Raw genomic sequence first — 26,968 nt, 5'->3', positions numbered from 1 at the left:
CTACCTCCCACATCCACTCTAGGAAGGGACAATGGGGCCAGGTGTACAGCAGGCGGGGTGGCACATTGGAAGGCTTGGGCTCCAGGTGCCCAGATCAAAAGGGAAGGAACGTGGGACTTGGCACAAGACGTCCCCTTGGAGGTGGCCTCACAGAACTACAGGTGGCTACACAGGAAAGGAAGGAAGACCTGAGGAAGGAAAGCATAAACAAACACTGATGCTTTGGGTCCCTAGATGTTTAAGACAAGTGCATCTCTTCTGATCTGTAATGGGGTCCCCGTGAGAATGACAGTCTATTCATCCACCAAGCACTTATATGCCACACATGCTGTGCCCCAGGGTCAGGGGAAAACCTTATTTCCCATCCCCATGACTCCATGAAAAACCAACTCCCTGCATTTATTCTGCCCTCTCTCCACTTATTGGGCCCTCCCTGTGACAGCAGCAGCCAGCTAACCTGCTTGGGAAGAGCCTCACATCCAATGGGCCATGTCCCCAGAGGGTAGGGTCACTCCTCCTCCAAAGCTGGAAGCAGGCTTCTACTTCTCCCTACATATCTGGTCTCCCTATTACCCTCAGAAACAGAACCCCCAACTTTTAGCTGGCATCTGGCAGACCAGAATCATGACTGTATTTTGCAGCCTTCTTTATAGCTTGATGTGACCACTGAGGTGTAAATGGAAGTGGGTCAATGTCCTCTTCACTGCTGGCTTGGAAGCAGAGTTAATGACTGGAGTGCCAGCAGCTGTCTTGGATCATGTGGTGACCTTGTGAATGGAAGTGACACACCATGGAGTTCAATACCAGCTCTGAGTTTCTTGAATGTAAAAGAGAGATACACTTATGCCTTAAGTCAGTTATTTGGGAGTTTTATGTTAACAATAAAAATTGTTACTAAGACACAGAGGAACATTTATAATGATAAGAGGGTCAATCCATCAGGAAGATATAATAATTATAAACATACATGCACCTAGCAATGAAGTCCCAAAACTATATGAAGCAAAAACTGAGATAACTGAAAGGAGAAATAGTTGAAGACTTCAATGCCCCACTTTCAATAATGGATAAAACAACTAGATAGACGATCATCAAGGAAATAGAAGACATGAACATCACTATAAACCAAATGGATATAACAGACATCTATAGAACACTCCACTCAACAATGGCAGTATATACATATTGGGTTGGCCAAGAAGTTCGTTCGGGTTTTTCCATAAGATGTTATGGAAAAAACTGAACAAACTTCTTGGCCAACCCAATTGAACATTCTACTGGATAGACCATATGTTAGGCCATAAGACAAGACTCAATAAATTTAAAAAGGACTGAAATCATACAAAATGTGTATTCTCGACCACACTGGAGTTAAATTAGAAATCAATAACAGGGGCTTCCCTGGTGGCACAGTGGTTGAGAATCCACCTGCCAATGCAGGGGAAAAGGGTTAGAGCCCTGGTCCAGGAAGATCCCACATGCTGCGGAGCAACTAAGCCCGTGTGCCACAACTACTGAGCCTGTGCTCTAGAGCCCGTGAGCCACACTACTGAAGCCCGGGCTCCTAGAGCCCGTGCTCTGCAACAAGAGAAGCCACCGCAATGAGAAGCCTGCGCAGAGCAACAAAGAGTAGCCCCTGCTCACCGCAACTAGAGAAAGCCCACACGCAGCAACGAAGAACCGATGCAGCCAAAAATAGATAAATAGAATTTATTTAAAAAAAAAAAAAAGAAATCAATAACAGAAGAAACTTTTGGAAGTTCACAAATCTATGGAAATTAAACAACATTCTCCTAAATAACCAATGGGTCAAAGAAGAAATTGCAAAGGAAATTAGAAACACTTTGAGATGAATTAAAATGAAAACACAAACACACCAAAACTTATGGGATGCAGCTAAAGCAGTGCTTAGAGATAAATTTTAGCTGGAAGTGACAATATTAATAAAGAAGAAAGATCACAAATCAATAGCCTAATCTTCTACCTTAAGACACTGGAAAAGACAGATCAAAATAAAACTAAAGAAGGTAGAAAAACTGAAACAATAAAGATTAGAGTAGAAACTAATGAAATAGAGCAGGGGTCCCCAACCCCTGGTCCACAGACAGCAGGAGGTGAGCAGCCGGCAAGCAAGCAAGCTTCATCTGTATTTATAGCCACTCCCCATTGCTCACATTACCACCTGAGCTCCACCTCCTGTCAGCATTATGGTGAGTTGTATAATTATATACTACAATGTAATAATAATAGAAGTAAAGTGCACGATAAATATAATGCTCTTGAATCATCCTGAAACCATCCCACCCCCCAGTTCGTGGAAAAATTGTCTTCCACGAAACCAGTCCCTGGTGCCAAAAAGGTTGGGGACCACTGAAATAAAGAACAGAAAAATAATAGAGGAAATCAATGAAACTAAAAGCTGGTTCTTGGAAAAGATCAACAAAATTAGCAAACCTTTAGCTGGATTGACCAAGAAAAAAAGAGAAGACTCAAATTACTAGAATGAGAAATGAAAGAGGGAACATTGCTATTGACCCTACAGAAATAAAAAGAACTATAAAGGAATAGTATGAACAGTTGTATGCCAACAAATCAGATAAAGTGGATGAAATGGACAAATTCCTAGAAAAACATAAACTGCCAAGACTGACCCACGACAAAATAATCTGAATAGACCTAAAACAAGTAAAATGACTGAATTAGCAAAACAAAAACAAAAACAACACGTGAAAAAAGGCCCAAGCCCAGATGGCTTCACCGATGACTTCTATCAAAAATTTAAAGGAGAATTAAAACCAATTCTTAACAAACTTTTCCAAAAAACAGAAGAATTCCTAACTCATTCTATGAGGCCAATATTGCCCTGATAAAAATCAAAGATATCACAGGAAAACTAGAATATGGATGCAAAAATCCTCAACAAAATACTACCAAACTGAATCCAGCAACATATAAGAAAAATAATCCAATTAAAAATGAGCAGGGGGCTTCCTTGGTGGCGCAGTGGTTGAGAGTCCGCCTGCCAATGCAGGGGACATGGGTTCGTGCCCCAGTCCGGGAAGATCCCACATGCTGCGGGGCAGCTAGGCCCATGAGCCATGGCCGCTGAGTCTGCACATCCGGAGCCTGTGCTCCGCAACGGGAGAGACCACAACAGTGAGAGACCTGCGTACTGCAAAAAAAAAAAAAAAAAAAAAAAGAGCAGGGACTTCCCTGGGGGTCCAGCGGATAAGACTCCACACTCCCAATGCAGGGGGCCTGGGTTCGATCCCTGGCCAGGGAACTAGATCCTGCATGCATGCCACAACTAAGAGTTCGCATGCCGCAACTAAAGAGTCCACATGTCACAACTAAAAGATCCTGTGTGCCTCAAGGAAGATCCTGCGTGCCACAACTAAGACCCAGCACAGCCAAAATAAATAAATAAATATTTTTAAAAATGGGCAAAGATCTGAACAGACATTTCTCCAAAGATGATACACAAATGGGCAATAAGCACAAGAAAAGATGCTCAACATCATTAGTCACCAGGAAAATAAAAATCAAAACCACAATGAGATATGCTAGGATGGCTATCATCAAAAAGACAGAAAAATAAGAAGTGCTGGTGAGGATGTGGAGAAATTGGAATCCTCATACACTGCTGGCAGGAATATAAAATGGTGCAGCCTCCTTGGAAAACAGGCTGACAGTTAGTTCCCCAAGATTGAAACACAGAGTTACCATGTGGTCCAGCAATTCCACCTCTAGGTATATAGACAAGAAAGCCTATGTTCACAGAAAATCTTGTACAGCAATGTTCATAGTGGCATTATTCCTAATAGCCAAAAGGTGGAAACAACCCAAATACCCATCAACTGATAAACAAAATTTGGTCTACCCATACAATGGAATATTATATGGCAAAAAAAAGTACTGATACATGCTACAGATAAGCCTGAAGACATTACGGTAAGGGACTTCTCTAGTGGTCCAGTGGTAAAGAATCCACCTTCCAATGCAGGGGACGCAGGTACGATCCCTGATCGGGGAACTAAGATCCCACATGCCACAGGGCAACTAAGCTCGCATGCCAACTACTGAGCTTGTGCACCTCAATGAGAGAGCCCGCATGCCTCAAACTACAGAGCCCACGCACCCTGGGGCCTGCAGGCCACAACTACAGAGCCCATGCGCCCTGGAGCCTGGGCGCCACAACTAGAAAGAGAAAATCCATATGCCACAACTAGGGAGAAGCCCGCGCACCACAATGAAGAGCCCACGCTGCAATGAAAGATCCCATGTGCCTCAATGAAGATGCTGCATGCCACAACTAAGACCCAACGCAGCCAAAAAAAAAAAAGAAAAAAGAAAAGAAAATTACAAAAAAAACCCTCAAAAAAACTTTCTACTCCAATATAAAATAAGATTTTTTTAAAAAAGACATGGTAAGTGAAAAAGTGGGGCTCAAGGAGGTGCAGAAATGGAGAATGACAGCTAATGGTTAAGGGGGTTCTTTCTGGGCTGTTGAAAATGTCTTAAAATTGATTGTGATAGTTGCACAACTGTGAGTACACTAAAATCACTGCACTGTATACTTCATTTTAAATTGAGGTATAATTGACATATAACATTACAGTATACTTTATTTTTTATAATAAATTTATTTATTTATTTATTTTTGGCTGTGTTGGGTCTTCGTTGCTGTGCGCGGGCTTTCTCTAGTCGCGGTGAGAGGGGGCTACTCTTCGTTGCGGTGTGCGGGCTTCTCGTCGTGGCTTCTCTTGCTGCAGAGCACGGGCTCTAGGCGCACGAGCTTCAGTAATTGTGGCATGTGGGCTCAGTAGTTGTGGTTTGCGGGCTCTAGAGCTCAGGCTCAGTAGTTGTGGCGCATGGGCTTAGTTGCTCCGTGGCATGTGGGATCTTCCTAGACCAGGGCTCGAACCTGTGTCCCCTGCATTGGCAGGCAGATTCTTAACCACTGTGCCACCAGGGAAGCCCCCAGTATACTTTAAATGGATGAACTTTCTGGTATGTGGAATATATCTCAATAAAGCTTTAAACAATAGCATCTTTGTTTTAACTGGGGGAAACTGCAACACTGTTTATTGGATGGTATTCACGAGTTACTGTTAATTTTGCTGGGAGTGATAATAGTATTAAGTGACCAGTTTTCCAAGGCCTTATCTTCTGTAGATAGAAAAATGCTTTTCAGAGAAATCAACAAGGTCCAGATCCCCCACCTATGCAGGGATGCTTCCCCCTCCCCTTGTCTCTCTGGGTGTAAACAGGGGACCAAATCACCTGAGCAGGAATCATAGCCCCCTCCCATGGGTAACTACACGGCAAACCCAGAAACGATGGCCTGGTGGGCTGCTCCATGGGTAGGGGCTGCACAGGAGAGGAGGGACTCTTTTCTCATCGGTCTCCTAGCACATGCATTTAAAGGTTTCCCACCCCAGATCTAGCCTGTTTCTCACCAGGGGGGCCATGCCCCGAACTCTGGACTGTGTTGGTGGGAGAACAACCAGGAAGGTCCCACTTGGCCCCTCAGGCCACAGTCAGGGCTGGGATGGAGCCAAGTTCAGAGAAGCGAATTCTAGAAAGCTGCCCTTCTTGGAAGCAGAATGTCCAGACATTCATTCTCCCTCTGTCTTTCTGTCTCTTTCTCTCTGTCTGAAGATGGCTTCAAGAATGTAGGTTCGACCTGGGGTCCAAGTGCTTCCAGAAGCTTTCAAGGGCTGATAAGGGGGTCCAAGACAAACATCCCCTTGAACAATCAGCTAGACTGGTCTACAAGGCCTCAGAGCCAGAACTTTGGGAAATGGGAATGCTAACACCACTTCCTTCCCAGGGAAGGAGGAATGCAATAGCCCTTCCCGGCACCCTGGGAAGACCACTGCCAACGCAGGAAGTTCATTACTATTACTGCAATGACTCTCACCTTGATTCTCTAAAGCCCCAAAGAGTCTTCCGTGCCCTTAAGCTTTGCTTTGAAATTCTCAAAAACCAATTTAAATTTAAAATCATTTTAATTGTGGGATACACAGCAGGAGATTTTGGTTGGGGGAGTAAAATGGGGAGTTTTGAAATTTCAAAAAAAAAGCAGCAACAGGTTGTTACAATCTCCTAGTGGGACACACAAGTTTACTTATGAAAATGGGGTTAGCCAGAACAATCTTAATAATGAACAGCAGACATGTCCCCTCATTTTCCCCTGTGAGGCCAGCCGGGGTTATCATAACAGATGAGATAACCTGAGATAACTGAGGCCTCGAGGAGACAGCCAGGGGCTTCTGAGCAGCTTTCTAAAACTCCTGTTCAGGGCTGCCTGGGAGATGCCGGCAGGGCCTGGGAACCTGCAATTCTGGAAATGCTCCCTGGCGCCAGAAGCCTGGATGGGTGCCCCCATGAAGGTTACAGAGCCGATGCACAGCAAGCAGGGAGCCCAGGTTTTCTAAGCAGTTCTCAATGGGGTGATTTGGCCCGCAGTGGGCATTTGGCAAGTCTGGAGACATTTCTGGTTGTCATGACTATGGGGCATTCCTGGCATCTAGTGGGTAGAGGCCAAGGATGCTGCTCAGCATCCCTCAGTGCACAGGACAGTCTCCGCCACAAAGAATTATCCGGCCCCAAATGTCAGTCATGCCGAGGGTTAGAAACTGCAATCTAAGCTTGCTTAGTGAGGACCTGCTGCCCTGCCCGAGCCCCCAAATCCAGCGGTGTGCTGACCAAGAGCACCACCCCTTGTGCTGCACCTGTGGGTCCTCCCAAACCTCTCCAGAAGCCCCCTTGGTGCCTGCCTAGTTTCCAGGGCACCATTCACCCCATCTGGGGTAGGTGCTGGGGCTGGGAGGCTTGTCTTTCCTCAGGGGTGGCATTTGGTCTGCCAGCCTGGCTGACGTGGGCCGGAGTTGGGGGGAACGTGGGAGTGGGTTGTAGATTCTTAGCTAAGCAGCTTGCACCGCCCTAGAACCAGCTACCATGGCAACCCCGACAATGGGTCACTGTGGTAACCCTGGCAACCTCAGCCAGTCTGGGACTTGGCGACATTCTCTAACAGTGGTGGGGAGTTCTTAGGTGTACAAACAGTCCTCTGAGGGCGGCATGACCAGTTCCTAACCTGTCCACCAGTCCCCTGTGTGAGCTGGCTGGGCCACTCTGGGTACTCGTGCATTCTAGAAGACTTCATCCATCAAGGCAGGCCGGGGGCAGGCTGCTCCGGAGGGGCTGGCACCTTGGACATCGTGTCCACCTCTCCTGCTTTGAGGCCCCTGTGTCTCTAATAACACTTCTTGTCTGTAAGTCTATCTTGTCTGATGTTAGTACAGAAACTCCAGCTCTCTTCTGGCTACTGCTTGTGTAGAATATCTTTTTCTATCCTTTTACTTCCAACCTATTGGTCTTTGAGTCAGTGTGTCTCTTGGAGACAGCATATAGTTAGATGATCTCTGCTTTTTGTGCGTGTGGTAAAACACACGTAACAATACTAAAGTGAACAATTCAGTGGCAGTTGGTACATTCACAGGTTTGTGCAGCCGTCACCACTATCTAGTTCCAGAACAATTTTCATTGCCCCAGAAAAAAACCCATACCCACCAGCACCCAACTCCCAGCCCCCAGCAACTGACATTTTCTGTTGCTATGGACTTGCCTATTCTGGGCGTTGTCTATGAACAGAATCATGCAGTGTGGTTCTCTGTGCCCGGCTGCTTCCACTGAGCACGAAGATTTATGGCTCACACCATGTCGCTTTGCCTCTCGCCTGCATCAGCCCATCTCATCCAGAACAGACGTCCAGCTCTGTGCTAAGCAGTTCCCGTGCTTTATCTTGTTTGGTTTTAATTGTTTTAACAATCCTGGGAGGAGGAGGCCGTGGCCATTCCTCACCCCTTCCGGTGGGTAAGTAGCATCTCAGTACCCACACTCCTATGCCTTCCAACTACCCACTAGGCCCAAGTTGGCACTGGCTCCCCATTTTCTAACTCTGTGACCCCGAGTGGGTTACTTAACCTCTCTGCGCCTCCATTTCCTCATCTATAAGCGCAGGATAATGACAGCACCTGCCTCTTAGAGTCGTTAAGAAGATTAAAGGAGTGAACAGATGGAGCATCCGGCTCACCTGGCATGCAGTGAGCGCTTGTTCTCAAGATCATTCCCCCGGGGAGGGAGCCAGTGGAGGAGTGAGGGTGAAGGGGACAGTGAGGAGAAAAGGCACAAGGCCCAGGAAAGTCGGGCTGGTGGACTCTGCCCTGTGCTTCTCGTGGCCTATATAGTCTCTGAGTTCTAGGAAGGGATCTTGCATTGTCTGTTTCTGTCACCTCTACAAACACCTGCACCAGGGCTCCCACCTTTTTCAGCCCCCAGGTTGGACGTAAAGCCTGGTGGCCCCTGTGTATTGATACCTTTGGGGTGCCTGCCAGTCCAGGCAGTGGGAACAGGCCCTCAGGAGCTCTACTTCTTAGGCACAACCCTGCCTGCCTGGCCAGGAGTGGACACCTGACCCCAGGTGTGCCATCTCATTCTCTTACCCAAAAATTATAACCAGAAGACCTGGAGACTGGCAGCTGGAAGCTGAGACAAGTTAAGGGCTGTTTTTAAGATGCAGGAGATCTACGAATGCTTCCTCCCTTTGAGGCCTGCCCACCCACTTCTTCCTTGGTGCCAATGAGAAACCCCAGCGTCCTTCAAATAACACACTGCTTTTGTTTAAAAAGAGTCTCAATCTAGGAATTCCCTAGTGGTCCAGTGGTTATGACTGGGTGCTTTCACTGCAGGGAGCCCGGGTTCAGTCCCTGGTTTGGGAACTACGATCCGGCAAGCTGCACAGTGAGGCCAAAAAAAAAAAAAAAAAAAGAGTCTCAAGCCAAATGCCCAGCAACAGGAGAATGGTTAAACCCAATGTGGTCTGTCCCTACAATAGAATACTATTCAGCCACCAAAGGGAGTGAAGCACAGACACAGGCTACAATGTGGATGAACTTGGGAAACATGACGCTCAGTGAGAGAAGCCAGACACAAAAAGCCATATATTGTATGATTCTATTTATATGAAATGCCCAGAATTGGTAAATCTTTAGAGCCAGAAAGCAGATTAGCATTGTTGGGGTGGAGGGAGGAGGAGTGGGGAGTGATGAGGACACAGGGTTTCCTTTTGGAGCCATGGAAATGGTTTAGAAGGGGACAGAGGTGGTGCTTGCACTACATTATCAATGTACCAAATGCCACCCAGCTGTTCACTTTATGTTATGTGACTTGCACCTCAATTTTAAAAAGAGGAGTGTTAACCTAAGACATCCTGGAGTGACTCCTCCGTGTGATGAATGTTCTCTGTTGCTCCCGCACATCCATCCTCTGCCCCTACTCAGTGCCCTCAGAGGCTGACCCACAGGCATTGCGCTCTCCACACCCCTGGTGCTCTGACTTCTGGCCCTCTTGTTTGGCCAATGGGAGGAAGGGAGGAGAGAGAGGCTAGGGTATTTATTCTTCAAAATCCAACTCTTCCTCAAGGCTACAGCTCCTGATGGATAACTGTGTGCTGGGTGGGGAGGCAGGGGAGCAAGAGGTCCAAGGTGGGTCCTGAATCAGAAGGCCTCAGCTCATCCCTGTTCCATGGTCACTGGCTGCTGCACCTGCAGCAAATCAATGACATTTCTTTTCTTTCTTTTTTTTTAAATTGGAGTATAGTTGCTTTACAATGTTGTGTTAGTTTCTGCTGTACAATGAAGTAACTCAGCTATATGTGTACATATATCCCCTCCCTCTTGGACCTCCCTCCCCCCCCATCCCACCCCTCTAGGTCATCACAGAGCACTGAGCTGAGCTCCCTGTGCTATACTGCAGGTTCCCACTAGCTACCTATTTTACACATGGTAGTGTACTTATGTCAATCCTAATCTCCCAGTTCGTCCCACCCTCCCCTTCACCCCCATGTCCACATGTCCGTTCTCTACATCTGCGTCTCTATTCCTGCCCTGCAAATAAGTTTGTCTGTACCATTTTTCTGGATTCCACATATATGTGTTAATATATGATATTTGTTTTTCTCTTACTTCACTCTGTATGACAGACTCTAGGTCCATCCACGTCTCTACAAATGACCCAATTTCGTTCCTTTTTATGGATGAGTAATATTCAATTGTATATATGTACAACATCTTCTTTATCCATTCATCAGTTGATGGACATTTAGGTTGCTTCCATGTCCTGGCTATTGTGAATAGTGCTGCAATGAACATTGGTGTGCATGTGCCTTTTTGAATTACGGTTTTCTCAGGGTATATGCCCAGTAGTGGGATTGATGGGTCAAATGGTAGTTCTATTTTCTGAGTGTCAGTTTCCTCACCTACAGGTCCTCAATTATCTTTTTTTCATTGAGGTGAGATTCACATAACATACCATTTGAAAGTGTACAGTTCAGTGGCATTTACTGCTTTCATAGTGTTGTGCTCTATTCAGTTCTAAAACCTCATCACCACCCCAAAAGGAAACCCTGTAACTACTAAGCAGTCCTTCCCCACTTCCTCTCCCTCCAGCCCCTGGCAACCACCCATCTGCTTTCTATCTCTACGAATGTGCCCACTCTGGACATTTCACACAGTGTATGGCCTTCTTTCCTCTACACTGATGAAGGATGGAAACTTGGAGCTTCAGTTCTGCCTGAGTCCAAAGCCGAATTCCTCTCCTGGTTAAGGGCAGGGCCCCTCATCAGGGGCACCAGGTAGAGGTGAACAGCCTGGTAGGAGAGCCAAGGGGGCAGGCAGCTTGTGGAGTCCAGGTAGCTTACCTTGGCCATGGCTTCCTCGTTGCCCTCCACTATCTTCCGGAGCTTTATCAGGTTCCACAAGTCCTGGGCGGGCTGGCCAATGCCCTGGCTTGCTCTCCAGCAGCTGGGAGGTGGAGGGCAGTTCCTGCAGCATGGCCAGCTGGCTCTCCATCTTGTCCACAGAGCTCACCAGGTGGTCGAAGACATTGCCGACCCTCTTCATGGGGTTAAGGATGGGCTGGGAGTCTCCTTCCCGGGTCACGAACATGGCTGGCGAGGTGTGAAGGAAGTCCTCGTCCCCCGAGAGGACCTTCTCAAGGTCAGCCATGTGGATGTGCTCCAGGATACCCTGGAGCAGGAGGTGCAGGGCCTTGAAGTTCACCACCCTGCACTGTGGGATAGCGACGTTGACCAGCTCCGAGAACGTGAGCGAGAAGCTCATTCTGCCGAGGCTAGGGGCCGGCTGGGCTGGCCTTCTGGGCGTCCATGGGGACAAACGGTGGCTTTCAGTAGACCCACAAGCTGCACGGACAGGTCCTCAGGGGCCCAGGGAGCCTGCAAGTCACAGCGGTCAGGGAGAGAATGGCCTCTGCCCCGGCTGGAGCTCAGATGAGTTTCCGGTTGCTAGGACACCAGAGAACGTGGGCGCGCGGGCAAGCTTCTGAGAGCCTGGGGTGGGCAGAGGAGCTGCTCAGTTAATTGTCGGGGAATGTTCCAACAGACCAACGGGCCGCCTTTTAATTCAAGCCCTTCAGTTTTGTAAGACCAATGAGCCCTTCCAAGAAGCGTGCAGGGGGCGTGATGCAGAGGCAGCTTGCTTCTCGGAAGCCTCCAGAATCAGGACAGAAGACAGAGTTCTCGGAGTTAGGAAATCCCAGCTTCCCATAATGGAAGCCCAATGAACCGGGCGAATGTAAATTCGCTAGCAGATCCTGAAGCCCTGAATTTCTCCTTGTCTAACCAATGGGAATTCGTATTGGAACAGACACTTCTTGCAGCATCGGTGTAAATACCACGGGTCAAGTACACAGCTCATGACTGGCCTCCAAAAAAAAGTCAATGGGGTCAAGTACACAGCTCATGACTGGCCTCCAAAAAAAAGTCAATGGGGTCTCTAGGGAAAGATGAGCCTGACTCTGGGGTGATTTTCAGGGCCTGGGTTTGGCAATAGAGGTCTCTGTCTTCAGGATCTGGTACCACAACCAACAGCCAGTTTTGTTTCTGATATCTGCCTGTGTTGTGGTGGCTGATGTCTGCCGTCCAGAGCCTTAAGTGCAGCAACTGCCCCCTGAGAGGAATAGACAGCTCACATGCACCAAAGTGGGAGGCCTAACCACACACAGTCCAGCTAAAACCCTCCTGAGCCACACGCTTTGGCAAGGGTGGAGTTCTGGGTATCGAGATGAGCGGCCTGAGGGCTGACCTCGTCTGCCCTCGGCTAGAAGGGGCACGGGGGAGGAGAGAGGCAGCATGGACGGGAAACTGGCCCAGCCTGGGGGGGTCTTGGTCCACTCCAGTGAAGGTAACTTCCCAGAAGCCCAAATGACAGAGCCGCTCTGCCTGTGATAGGCTCAAGACCAAACAAGGCCGGTAACAGTCATGTCTGAACTCAGACAAGAACAGAACGTCATCCAAACTACAAATATGACCATGTGGCCCCTGTCCAGGCTGAGCCGAGTGACTGCTGCTTCTCGACCAGCTAGATCATTAGCTTTGCTTCATTCCTCTGGCCTTCGAGATAAGACTGGTTAAAATACCATAGAACTACCCCTGCTTCCTGACAGCACCAACCCAGAACACTCCCCCCATCGCTTGACAAGGGCCAAATCCCAGAACAAGTCCTTCTACCTTAACTCTCTTGTGAGATGTCCCTGGGATACCCACTGTGTTGTTAGACTAAAATTTCCCTTTTCTTTTTCTTTCGGTGCACTGTGTGGCTTACGGGATCTCAGTTCCCCGACCAGGGACTAAACCCAGGCCATGGCCGTGAAAGCACTGAATCCTAAACACTAGACCACCAGGGAACTCCCCATAGACTAAAATTTCAACTGCTGCCTTGACATCTTTGGGTCTCACAGGCCCCCTTGGTTTCCTCTGCTCTTGTCAGAGGTGTCCCCCACCCAGCAGGAAAGGACCCCACCCTGCTAGTTCCCCCACCAGCCAGACCAGCTGCACTCCACCCCATCCTCATCCTGAGGGGCTTCAGTTCCCTGCCAGCCTGTGAAATTATTCAAGCAAGCCCATCATATCCTCCTGTGGGAACCAGGGGAGACCCCCACCCCCCCATTACTACAAAGACTGCACCCACAGCCTTTGCTGGTTCCCTCTGCTTCCTAACTCCAAGAACTCTGTCTTCTGCCCTGATTCTAGAGGCTTCCACCAGGTGGCCCTCGGTGTCCTCTTCCCCCAGCTGTGAGTACATGCGTGGATCTCACCTGTCCAGTGCCAGGTGTGGTACTATTGAGGGTGGGGTCCCTTCCCACCAAGGGGTGAGTGGAAGGTGATCAGAACAGGCACGCTGTATGTTCTCCCTTATGGCAACAAGTCCATGAGGGCAACTTTGCTCAACTACAGCTGGGTTCCTGGTGGTCTCGGCTGGAAGGACAAGACCTTAGAGAAAATCTTCAGTGGCTGGAGCTTTTTGGACTTTCGACCAGCAGACTGGGGACTGTGGCGCTGTATTATTATGGAACCAGAAGCAAGACCTGCCCAGGTGGGTGAGGGAAGGTAAGAGGGGGTGAGTGAAACGGGCTGCTTAGTGTAGCAGCAAGGCTGGAGGGGAGAGCATGGAGCCAGACTACACGCCCCACAGGCCTTACAAACAAATGTGAGAGACAGAATCTGAAGCAATTCTCAGTCACTGGGGGCCAGGCTGGGCAAGCTGGTGTAATGACAAAGTGGTTCTTTGTCATTTTGGGGGGGATGCCTGGCATATGAAACTGTTCCTGTGTCTGAGGAAGTCTCCACTGTAGGAGTCCTGGTGGGCAGTGGAGTGTTACTAGGCCCCAGCTTACTCTGAGGCTAGGACACCAGCATTTAGGGAAACGTCACGGTCGGTGCTGGCAGCTCCTGCCATCTCAAAGAAACTCACCTCACAGAGCCCAATCTGGTCTCAGACCTTAAGATAAGGGCTGCAAGCCCACCACAGAGATGCTGATATACTTCCCAGAACCCGGCACTGGACCTGACACTGATTCTTCATTCTCTCCTTCAACCAATATTTATTGAGCACCTACTGTGTGCCAGATGTTGCTCTTAATCATGGAGGAGACCTCAGTGAAGCCTGAGGAGGTCTCTGATCTCACAGAGCGTACAGGTTAGTGGGGGAGACAGACACTTATTTTACAACAAAGAAACAACTCCAGGTAGTGAAAAGAGTTATGAACATAATAAAACAGGGCAGGGAATTCCCTGGTGGTCCAGTGGTTAGGACTTGGCACTTTCACTGCTATGGCCTGGGTTTGTTTTTTTTTTCTTTTGCGGTACGCAGGCCTCTCACTGCTGTGGCCTCTCCCGCTGCAGGGCACAGGCTCTGGACGCACAGGCTCAGTGGCCATGGCTCACGGGCCCAGCCACTCCACGGCATGTGGGATCTTCCCGGACTGGGGCACGAACCCGTGTCCCCTGCATCGGCAGGCAGACTCTCAACCACTGCGCCACCGGGGAAGTATGGCCTAGGTTTAATCCCTGGTCGGAGAACTAAGATCCCACAAGCTGCAGAGCGGAGCAAAAAAAAATTTTTTTTTTAATTAAAAAAAAAAGGGACTTCCCTGGTGGTGCAGTGGTTGAGAATCCACCTGCAAACACAGGGGACACGGGTTCGAGCCCGGCTTTGGGAAGATCCCACATGCTGTGGAGCAACAAAGCCTGTGTGCCACAACTACTGAGCCTGTGCTCTAGAGCCCACGAGCCACGACTACTGAAGTCCGCGCACCTAGAGCCCAAGCTCTGCAACAAGAGAAGCCACCGCAATGAGAAGCCCACTTACCACAACAAAGAGTAGCCCCTGCTCACTGCAACTAGAGAAAGCCTGCTTGCAGCAATGAAGACCCTACAACAAAGACCCAATGCAGGGCTCCCCTGGTGGCGCAGTGGTTGAGAGTCCACCTGTCGATGTAGGGGACACAGGTTCGTGCCCCGGTCCGGGAAGATCCCACATGCCGTGGAGCGGCTGGGCCCGTGAGCCATGGCCGCTGAGCCTGCGCTCCGCAATGAGAGAAGCCACAGCAGTGAGAGGCCCGCGTACCACAAAACAAACAAACAAACAAAAAAGACCCAATGCAGCCATAAACAAATAAATAACTAAATAAATTTATAAAAATAAAATAAAAGAGGGAAAAATGAGAGTGGGGGACGGGCATTAGTAGGCTTATTGGAGTAGCCAGCCTCCAACATATACTCCAATGATAGTCCCTGGGATTCACACCCAGCGGTCTCCCCAAGCACTGTACCAGCAAACCTGGTCCTGGTCCCACCAGCCTGCATCTTGTACACACATGCATTTGCTCATTTCACATTGCAGAATGGCAAGACCTAGGAAAGCTGTGTATGTTACAGGTGATTTGATGCTGCTAAATCGAAACACTGATGATGAAAATGCAAAAAAAGTCAATGTGTTAGACTTGAAAGGATCCATAAACTTTAAAAATTGTGTCGTTCACCGTAAAACTCCTAGAAGAGAATGTAGGCAAAACATTCTCTGACACAAATCGTAGCAATGTTTTCTTAGGTCAGTCTCCCAAGGCAATAGAAATAAAAAGAAAAATAAACAAATGGAACCTACTCAAACTTACAAGCTTTTGCACAGCAAAGGAAACCATAAACAAAACGAAAAGACAACCTATGGACTGGGAGAAAATATTTGCAAATGATGCAACCGACAAGGACTTATACAAAATACACAAACAGTTCCTACAACTCAAGAACATAAAAACAAACAACCCAATCGAAAACTGGGCAGAAGATCTAAATAGATATTTCTCCAAAGAAGACACACAGACGGCCGATAGGCACATGAAAAGAAGCTCAACATCGCTAATTATTAGAGAAATGAAAATCAAAACTACAATGAGGTACCACCTCACACCAGTCAGAATGGCCATCATCAAAAAGTCTATAAATAATAAATGCTGGAGAGGGTGTGGAGCAAAGAGAACTCTCCTACACTGTTGGTGGGAATGTACATTGGTGTAGCCACTATGGAAACCAGCATGGAGGTTCCTCAGAAAACCAAAAAAAGAGTTGCCATATGATCCAGCAATCCCACTCTGAGCATACATCCAGACAAAACTCTAATTTGAAAAGATACATGCACCCCTGTGTTCATAGCAGCACTATTTACAATAGCCAAGACATGGAAACAACCTACATGTCCATCGACAGAGGAATGGGTAAAGAAGATGTAGTCTATATATACAATGGAATACTACTCAGCCATAAAAAAGAATGAAATAATGCCATTTGCATCAACGTGGATGGACCTAGAGACTATCATACTAAGTGAAGTAAGTCAGAAAGAGAAAGACAAATACTATATGATATCACTTATATATGGGATGTAAAATATGACACAAATTAACTTATCTATGAAACAGAAACAGACTCACAGATATAGAGAACAGACTTGTGGTTGCCAAGGGGGGTGGGGGAGAGAAGGACTGGGAGTTTGGGATTAGCAGATGCAAACTATTATATATAGGATATATAGCACAGGGAACTATATTCAATATCCTGTGATTATCCATAATGCAAAAGAATATGAAAAAATATATATGTATAACTGAATCACTTTGCTGTACAGCAGAAATTAACACAACATTGTAAATCAACTATACTTCAAAAAAATTTTTTTAAATTGTGTCATTTTAGGTCTTAAAATAAAATATGTGTTATAAAAATGAAAGACCCAAAGAGCTAGCTGCTTGTATGGAAGAGGTCACCTCACAGGGTTTTCCCAGCTTCCTGGAGGGTCTGCTGTCCCTGGGGAGGGACCCTGCCCTTAGGTCAGCAGAGAGCAGCTGTGAGCTGGTACCACTCAGTTCTGACGGCAGAACCCTAATTCAGACAATTTCAGGACAAACTTGTCACTGGGAACTTCTTTGAATGGCTGGTCGGAGCCAGAAACAATTAACATGATTGGAGGCAAGCAGCAGCATTTTTTTTCCTCCCAAATAAATTGAGGTCAATGATTAAATCAGTTCTGTAAAGTGCCGTTATTCTGCTTCACCCAGACAAACCATTTTTCTTGCTGGATAAGTAGCTAAGAATGATAGCCAAGCAACCTTTCCTCTCTTGCTCTGGGAAGAACTGAGAGGTGGAAGGCTCCGGCTGCTGGTGGAGGATTAGAGCTTGTGGTGAATGTCTGCACTTTCTGGCTGCCCAGTATCTGGACTTTCTGCTTATTCAGGGTGGGGGTAGAGGTGAGGGATCTCACAGCAGGTGCAGGCAACCTGTCCACTCCTCAGAAGCTGAAGGTCTGGGAGTTCCTTGGTGGGCTAGTGGTTAGGATTTGGGCTGTCACTGCCGTGGCCCAGATTCAATTCCTGGAGGGAGAACTGAGAAGATCCCACAAGCCGCACAGTATGGAAAAAAAAAAAAAAAGAACACGAAGAAGCTGAAGATCCCACCCTACCCACCAAGGACTCGTTTGTAGTTAGATGTGAAAATTCAACAAGGCAACTGCTGTCCCTGGTTCTGAATTTCGAGACCGATATTTTAAAAAACGTGTTTCAATGCAAATCAGCTCTGGACTAACCCACAGGAAGCTGCGGGGCTGTGGGGTAAGCATTAGTCTGGGATGGTCTGTGGAACTGCAGTGACTCAGCCCCTTCTTACCATGTTGGGCAAGATACCTGATCTTAGGCAGGCTACTTATCTCCCTGAGCCTCAGCTTTCTCATCCCATCCTTATCTCACTAGGATGAAGGGCAGATGGAAAGGGAAGGGAGTTTTCAGGACGAGAACAGTGCAGTTGAAGATCCAGTGGCTAGGTCACTGGGTAATGGCACACTAAGCTTCCCTGCCAGGCTGTCTGGGGTGGCATCTTGGCCAGGCCCAGCTTCCTAGTTCCCATCCAAGCTGGGTTCCCCAGCCAGGAACATAATTCTGTGAGCTACTGTGACCTTCCAATCAAGTCTTTTTCTGCTCAGGTAACCCGAGTCAGTTTCTGTTGCTTGTACCCAAGAACCTCCAACCGGTCCGAAATGCTCATTTGTGAGGCTGGCTAAACGAAAGGAAAATGCAAACAGAACCCTTACAAGTGATAAGGGGCAGCTGGGTGTTCCGGGGAGGCTACAGCCAACTAGAGCCTGCACTTGCTGGGTTCCCTGATGCCCAACACTCAGGAGAGTGTGTCCAGGTGGGAGAAGGAGCTGCACGGCCCACATTTCTCTAGGGGGAGGGATAAAATATAAGTTTACATTAGTACTGGGACCTGGACAAGGCACTGTCCAGCTCCCTTAAAAAGACTTCAGACCACAGGTTTCCAGGGACTTGTGGGAGATGCCCAGGGATATTCTAGATGCCTTACTCCCAGCAATCATCCACATCACAACCTTCATCAGTCCCTACTGACTTTTCTTCCTAAATATCTCCGAATTCCATCTACTTCCCTCCTTGTCCACAGCCAGCCCTGCAGTCCCGTGCTTAGGACAAAGACCAAAGCACTTGACGTGGTCTACAGGGTGCATGGCTGGATACCTTCTCACCTTTAAAAAAAATTATTTATTATTTTGTTTTTGGCTGCATAGGGTCTTTGTTGCTGTGCATGGGCTTTCCCTAGTTGCAGTGAGTGGAGGCTACTCTTCGTTGCAGTGCACAGGCTTCTCATTGTGGTGGCTTCTTTTGTTGTGGAGCACGGGCTCTAGGTGCGTGGACTTCAGTAGTTGTAGCATGCAGGCTCAGTAGTTGTGGCACACAGGCTTAGTTGCTCCACAGCATGTGGGATCTTCCCGGACCAGGGCTCAAACGTGTATCCCCTGCACTGGCAGGTGGATTCTTAACCACTGCGCCACCAGGGAAGTCCCTAATGTTTTTTTTTAAAAAGTATATTTGGGAAGTTTTCAGGCATTATTTCTTTGACTATCTTTCCTGTTCCTTTCTCTCTCTCCTCTCCTTCTGATACTTCCATTACATGTATGTTGGTGCACGTTTCTCTGAGGCTTTAATTTTCATTTTATTTTCTATTTTTCAGATTGTATAAATACAAATCTTTATCAATCTAGCTTAAAGCTCACTAGTTCTTTCTTCTGCCAGTTCAAAGCACTTCTGTTTTATACATGAGGAAAAGAGGATCAGAAAACTTAATTTACTGAAGGTCACACATAGCTAATAAGTGGCAGGGCCAGGACTTGAATCTAAGATCTCAGCTCTCATCCTGCCAATCACTTATTCAATCATTCAATCATTTCTTTCAATAAATAATATTTACTGAAAGTCAACTATGTGCCAGAAACTATTCCCAGGGCTGGAGAACACCAAAAAGACAAGATTCCTGCCCTCATGAAGACAGCAATATAAACAGATAAATAAGGTAACAGATGATGTATGTGCTATGAAGAAAGTGAAGCAGGCAATGAGATAATGGGGGTAGGTGCTCAGGGAGGCCTGTTTGCAGAGATGACATCTGAGCTGAGATCTGAAGAGAGGGAGTTCCTGGGGTTCCTTTGACAGAGACGTTTCTCCTCCTTCTCTGTGTCTCTGTCCCCAGAACACACAGCCCAGCACATAGGAAGGATTCAGTAAATGTTTGCTAAATTGGATGACAGGTGCAAAGGAGCTGTTAACTCTCATGGGCCATATTAATGATAGAAATGGTACAAAATGGGCCATATTAATGATAGAGAAGTGTTAACATTGAAATCGTTCATGTTTCCATTTAGAATCATTCAGCATTTAGATTTGAAAGTCTGGTAATACCAAGTGTTGGCAAGGATGAGACTACAGAACTCTCATATACTTTGGTGGAATGTGAGTTGGCAGAAGCACATTGGGAAACTTTGTGGCAGGGTCTACAAAGCTGAACATAGGAGCACCCTGTGACCCAGCCACTCCACCCCTTGGAGGGCACCTGACAGAAATATGCTCATGCCATGCACCAAAAAGTCTGTGACAGCAATATCAGAATAGCTAAAAATTCCTACCTGGGAATTACCCAGATGCCCATGAACAGCAAAACAGACAAACTGTGGTCTGTTCACAAAATGGACTATCACATGACAATGAGAATAAACACTGACAACTATGTACAACGTGGCTTACTTTCTTTTTTAAAATTAAAATTTTTTTTAAAATTTTTTAGGCTGTGCCACGTGACACGTGGGATCTTAGTTCCCTGACCAGGGATCGAACCCATGCCCCCTGCATTGGGAGCACAGAGTCTTAACCACTGGACAGCAAGGGAAGTCCCTGGATGACTTTTGTAGGTGTAAGATTGAGCCAAAGAAGTCATATACAAAAGAACTGATACTATATGATTCCATTTCTGTAAAAATTACAAAAAGGGAGAAAAACTAATCTTTGTTGCTAGACGTCAGGAGCGTGGTGACCCTGCGGTGACCTCATGCTTGGAAGGGAGCGTGAGGCAGGTTGCTGGGAGGTGGATACAACAGAGTGTTCGGTTTGTGAAAACGCATCATGCTGTAGTTGCTCTTTTCTGTGTCAAAGGTCTGAGAATCTGCGACAATTCAAACAAATCAATCACCCAATCATGTGGATTCCGCAGGAGTGGCAGGCTCCCCCGCTGTCCTGTGCAACGTGAGGGCCTGAGTCTGACAGCTTCCTCTCTCACTTCGTTCATGCTGGCTAGCGCCACGTCTGGAGAAGCAGTGTGGGTGGTGAGGAATCAGTCCAGGGTCACAGGAGCTGGGTCTGCCGGGCCGCTGGCTCTGCAACTCCTAGCACATTACCTCTCTGCTCAGCTTTAGGTAAATGCACACAGGCTCCTTGTGGGAATGGAGAGAGGAGTGAGTGTAAAGAGCTTAGCATGGCACCTGGCACAAAGCAAGTGCTCAGTGACGTTAGCTGCATCTCCCAAAATGATCACAAGGTTGTGTTTGAGGCTTTCAAGCCAGTAACGCATCAGCCTGGTGGGTGGAGGGGGGTTAAGGAGAACACAGAGGACTGTGGGAGGAGAGCGGCACCCAGAGGGGCTCAGGCTCTGCTCCAATGGGCAGAACCCTTTAGTTACCTGGAGTGCTGCATTACAGAGATGTACACGCTATGTTCCAACTGGCTTCAACTGGCTCCAGCTTGTAATAGAAGATACAAAAACAGGCAAAACGAATCTATTCGTAGAAGTCGGGCTAGTGGCTTCCTCGTGGGGGGACAGTGAGTGGAAGGGGGCACAGAGGAGGTTGTTGGGGAGAGGAGGTCTCACTCTGTCTTGACCTGGTGCATTAACGAGTGAGGTTCGTGAAAATGCATCAAGCTCAACACTTAAGACGTGCACTCTTCCTTTGGGTCTCAATGTAAGAATCAGGCCCAATTTTAGCTCTGGCCTGACAGAACTAAACAAAGAAGGCTGAATATTACCCAGGCCCCCGTGTTCTGTAACGCAGGCTCCAAGTCAGGAAGGAAAGTCCAGCAGGGAGGCCACCTCCACATGTGTGCCATCGTTTTGCCAGCAGATGGCACTGGTTTAGAGAGGATGGAGGAGTTCTGACTTTTCCCACTCTGGGCCATTTTCTGCACAACCTGGGAGGCAAAGGGTTGGATGAAAGTTGTTGGGAATCCAGTGGGCCAGCCCCATTGAAGGTCAACATGTGTTCATCCAGCGGCAGGAGGATGATCTAGTGGCAGGGGCCCAAAGGCACCCGTCACCAAACGCGTGCTGGGCCTGAGGTGCTCCAGCTGCCCCAGTTAGGGTCAAATCTGCACTGAAAATAAAGGATGGCTGGCTTTGCAGTACAGGTCGGTGGGCAGAGGAGAAGGCAGGTGACATGGAAGGAGCCGTGGGTGTGTGTTCGTGAGGACGGAGGTGTCTGCAGAAAGTGAATGCTCCCCAGGAAAAGGTGAGACAAGCAGTTATCTGGCAGGATGGCCAATGACTCCTGCCACCTCCTGGGATGGCTGGTCATGGGCTCCTGGTCTCACATACGCCCCTGTGGATTCTACAGCAAATAACACGGAAAACATCTCTCTCTCTGCACAGAGGGGGTGGGGGCTTGACTTTATTTTGTTGTTTCATTATGTGTCTGAATTCTTCTGAGTTGCTTTGGGTAGTGTCTTTCTCTCTCTCTCTCTCTCTGGTAACTGCTTCAAGATATCATTCACGTTCACCCATTTAAGTGTACAATTCAATGGCTTTCAGTACACTCACAGAGTTGTGCAACCAACATGACAAACAATTTTAGAACGTTATCACCCCCCAAGATAAAACCTGTACCCATTAGCAGTCACCTCCACTTCCCCTGAACTCTCCCAGCCCTAGGCAATTGCTAATCTTTTCGTCTCTACAGATAGGACTATTCTGAACATTTCACATCAACAGAATCATAAAATACGTGATATTACGCAATAATATTTTGCATATATTGGGTCCTGTGTGATTGACTTCTTTCAATTGTCATGATGTTTTCAAGGTTCATCCATGTTGTAGCCTGCATCAGAATTTCAGTCCTTTTTATGGCCGAACAATAATGCATTGTATGAACAGAATACATTCTGTTGATCTACTTATTAGTTGATGGGTTGTTTCCACTCTCTTGGCTACAGTGAATGTGAACATTCATGCTATGAACATGAACAAATGCTATGGATATTAGTGTATGGGTTTCTGTGTGGACATATGTTTTCATTTCTCTTGGGTGTATTCTTAAGAGTAGAATTGCTAGTGACCCCATGTTTCATCTTTTGATGAACGTTTGCCTTTATTTTTATTTATTTTTAAAAATATTTATTTATTTTTGGCTGCGTCGGGTCTTAGTTGTGGCATGCGGGATCTTTTCGTTGCAGCACGAGGGCTTCTCTCTAGTTGTAGCATGGGGGCTCTCTAGTTGCGGCACATGGGCTCAGTAGTTGTGGAACACAGGTTTAGTTGTCCCACAGCATGTGGGCTCTTAGTTCCCCGACCAGGGATCGAATCCATGTCCCCTTCATTGGAAGGCGGATTCTTAACCACTGGACTACCAAGGAAGTCCTACCCTTAGTTTTAAGTGCAAATACAATTCAATCATCTCATTTATTCCTTGATTCCTTTAACAGCAAGCGGGAGATGGCAATTCCATTTTTGTTAAGTGAGGGAACTGAGGCCCAGGGCACTGAAAGGATAGCAAATAGTAACAGCTACTATTTGTATCGAGAGTCAGTAAGTGCCAAGATCCGTGCAAAGTGACCTAACTGCAGTAAGCCAGTCCATCCTCACAACAGCCCCCTGAAGCTGGTCTTTTTTTTTTTGGCCATGCCACATGGCTTGCAGCATCTTAGTTCGCTGACAAGGGATTGAACCTGGGCCACAGCAGTGAAAGCGCCAAGTCCTAACCACTGGACTGCCAGGGAATTCCCGAAGCTGGTTTTATATTTAATCTCATTTTGTGGTTAGAAAAACTTAGTACTTTGAGGACTTCCCTGGTGGCACAGTGCTTAAGAATCCCCCTGCTTGGGCTTCCCTGGTGGCCCAGTGGTTGAGAGTCCACCTGCCGATGCAGGGGACACGGGTTCGTGCCCCGGTCCGGGAAGATCCCACATACTGCGGAGCGGCTGGGCCCGTGAGCCATGGCCGCTGAGCCTGCGCGTCCGGTGCTCCGCAACGGGAGAGGCCACAACAGTGAGAGGCCCGCGTACCGCAAAAAAAAAAAAAAACAAACAAAAAAAAAACCCCAAAGAATTCCTCTGCTAATGCAGGGGACACAGGTTCAAGCCCTGGTCCGGGAAGATCCCACATGCTGCGAAACAACTAAGCCCGTGCACCACAACTGAGCCTGCGCTTCCGAGTCTGTGAGCCACAACTACTGAGCCTGTGTGCCACAACTACTGAAGCCCGCGCACCCTAGAGTCCATGCTCCGCAACAAGAGAAGCCACCGCAATAAGAAGCCCGTGCACCGCAACGAAGAGTAGCCCCCGCTTGCCGCAACTAGAGAAAGCCGCACGCAGCAACGAAGACCCAACACAGCCAAAAAGAAAGAAAGAAAGAAAAACTTAGTACTCTGAACAAGGCCACACAGTGGTATAGTCCAAGACTTGAACCCAGTTCCATCTTACTAAACTTTAGGTTCTCACTGGTGCTCAATCCCTCTGCCATTTCGTGGACTCTGGAGGGTCAGCAAATCCCCACCAGCCTCTGGCATAGTAAGGTTTGCCTGTTCTTTTCTACTGCACAGGACACTCTGGACCACCCTTTGCCCTCCTTCCTCCCTGACCCTTCTCAGTCTCCACGGGGCTTTCTTCTCCATCCATCCTAGGGTCCTTTCCCTTCCTAATGGGTCTTCGTGTCTCCAGTTTCCACCCCTTCCCCGTTGCCAGAATGATCTGTCTAAAGCACAGATCTGATTACATCACTTAGCTTAAAATTCTCACCATTCCCCATTACTACTGAACAGGGTAAAGTTCTACATTCCATAGATTGGTCTATAAGACCCTCTTGTTTCCTTACCCACCACCCTCACATTTCATACCCTACATTCCAGCCATAAAGAACTGCTTGCATTTCCCCAGAGATGCTCGGCATCATTTCTCTGGGACTTCGCATAAGCAGTTCTCACTGCTAGAAGTGCCCTTCCCTACATCTTCCACCTGGGGATCTCCTACACATTCTTCAAGTCCCAACTTCAATGTCTATCTCCTCTCTGAAGCTTTCCCTATCTGGGTGCTCCCTCCCTGACCTCTCAAAGCACTTTGTCTTGAGGTCTTCAACACAAGCTATTACATTAGTCTCCCTAGCAGGAGTGTGCACTTCACAAACAGAGATTGGGCTTTATTACATTCTGTATATTTCCAGGCCTACAACAAGATCTTGCTTGGCTGAATGAGTAAATGGATAAATGTTCGATATCTGCACTGTCTCATATAATAGCTACAAGACACAAGTGGCTCTTGAATTGAGCCCATGAGATGTAGCTGAACCAAACTGAGGTGTGCTCTAAGTATAAAATACACACTGGATTTTGAAGACTTGGTGTGGGAAAAATAAGTATGTAAAATATCTCACTGATAATTTTTTAAACTGATTAAATATTGAAACAATAATATTTTGCATATATTGGGTTAATTAGTACAAATTAATCTCACCTGTTTCTTTTTACTTTTTTAACATGATTAGTAGAAACTTCAAAAACTACATGTGTGCTGGTTTCCCAGCTCCCTAATTGCTTCTCTTGGTTTAAACCACGCTCCACACAGCAATCAGAATGATTCTTTAAAATGTCAATCGAGAGACTGCCCTGCTGGTGCAGCGGTTGGGAGTCCACCTGCTAATACAGGGGACATGGGTTCGAGCCCTGGTCTGGGAAGATCCCACATGCTGCGGAGCGACTAAGCCCATGTGCCACAACTACTTTGCCTGCGCTCTAGAGCCTGTGAGCCACAACTGCTAAAGCCCGTACTCCTGGGGCCTGTGCTCCGCAAAAAGAGAAGCCATCGCAGTGAGAAGCCCCTGCACCGCATAAAAAATAAATAAAATGTCAATCGAATCATACACAGTTGAGTCTCATTATTAGTGGTATTTATGTTCTATAAAGTCGAGGCAACTTCTCAGCCATAAAAAAGAATGAAATATTGCCATTTGCAGCAACATGGATGGACCTAGAGATTGCCATATTAAGTGAAGTAAGTCAGAAAGAGAAAAACAAATAGATGATATCACTTATATGTGGAATAAATTATGACATAAATCGGGAACTCCCTGGCGGTCCAGGGGTTAGGACTCTGTGCTTTCACTGCCAAGGGCGTGGTTTCACTGGCCAGAGAACTAAGATCCTGCAAGCCGCATGGCACAGCCAAAAATAAATAAATAAATGTTTAAAAATAAAATAAAATATGACACAAATGAACTTACAAAACAGAAACAGACATAGATAACTCACAGACTCATAGTTACTAAAGGTTAAAGGAGTGGGGAGGCTAAATTAGGAGCTTGGTATTAGCATGTAAAAACTACTATATATATTGAATAAAACAGATAAAAAACAAGGTTCTATAGCACAGGGAACTATATTCAATATCTTGTAATAAACCATAATGGGAAAGAATATGAAAAGGAAAAAATATATATGTATTACTAAATCACTTTGTCGTACACCAGAAACAAACACAAGATTATAAATCAAGTACACTTCAATTAAAAAAAAAAAAAAAGTTGTGGGAATTCCCTGGCAGTCCAGTGGTTAGGATTCAGCGCTTTCACTGTGGTGGCCTCGGTTTAATCCTTGGTTGGGAAACTAAGATCCTGCGAGCCACATGTTGTGGCCTAAAAAAATTAAAAAAAAAAAAAAAAGAAGGAAAGGAGGAATATCATTTGGATAAATTAAAAAATGACCAAAGGCTTAAATGTTAACAATAAACTATAACTAAATCCCTTACTAGGCTGATTAAGAAAAAATAAAATAAATTTTTTTTAAAAAGTCGGGCTTCCCTGGTGGCGCAGTGGTTGAGAGTCCGCCTGCCAATGCAGGGGACACGGGTTTGTGCCCCGGTCCGGGAGGATCCCACATGCCGCAGAGCGGCCGGGCCTGTGAGCCATGGCCACTGGGCCTGCGCGTCCGGAGCCTGTGCTCCGCAACTAGAGAGGCCAAGACAGCGAGAGGCCCGTGTACCGCAAAAAAAAAAAGAAAGAAAGAAAGAAAGAAAAAAAAGTCACTGCAAACACTGAAATAGTGAACAGTGAACCACCCACTGCTCCTGGGGAAATGCAGGGTAAGGTTCCTGCCAGCCACTGGTCACAACATTTCTATCAACTAATTAATACATAACCATATCTGAGTGTTTCTGTTTAAAAACAATTTATTTAATATATATTATTGGTTCAGTAACATTGAACTCAAGGCCAAGGGCACTATAACTCACACAAGCACAGTTGATCTAACACAGGTACTTTCTGTGTAAGGCACATCACAGCTTTCTCATGCTCACTGAACACTGGACAACATGCTTGGGGGCCATTTTAAACAGCAAAACCAACCAAAGGCACAAAACTGTGAAAAACATGGCACTAAAAATGCCCACTAACACTTGTTAGCAGTATGAGAGCTGAAAGGAAAAGGCAGAGTGTTGTCTCATTTAAGCTCTGCTTGG

At 47.0% G+C, this 26,968-nt stretch overlaps 1 protein-coding gene across 1 annotated transcript in view; it reads right to left on the bottom strand.

The window, feature by feature from the left end:
- The window catches only part of C14H16orf96 (chromosome 14 C16orf96 homolog), a 30,469-nt gene extending 18,667 nt beyond the window's left edge, over window positions 1-11,802 (bottom strand). Inside the window, 2 exon segments of the mRNA XM_067013702.1 lie at window positions 10,766-10,858; window positions 10,860-11,802. Coding sequence (XP_066869803.1) covers window positions 10,766-10,858; window positions 10,860-11,186 — 420 coding nt within the window. The 5' untranslated portion in view covers window positions 11,187-11,802.
- Between the last annotated feature and the right edge of the window lie 15,166 nt (window positions 11,803-26,968).

Source organism: Kogia breviceps, chromosome 14, assembly GCF_026419965.1.
Source record: "Kogia breviceps isolate mKogBre1 chromosome 14, mKogBre1 haplotype 1, whole genome shotgun sequence".
In the NCBI taxonomy this organism is placed as follows: domain Eukaryota; kingdom Metazoa; phylum Chordata; class Mammalia; order Artiodactyla; family Physeteridae; genus Kogia; species Kogia breviceps.
The sequence above is the reverse complement of the archived record's forward strand: the minus strand, read 5'-3'. Positions and strand labels throughout refer to the sequence as shown.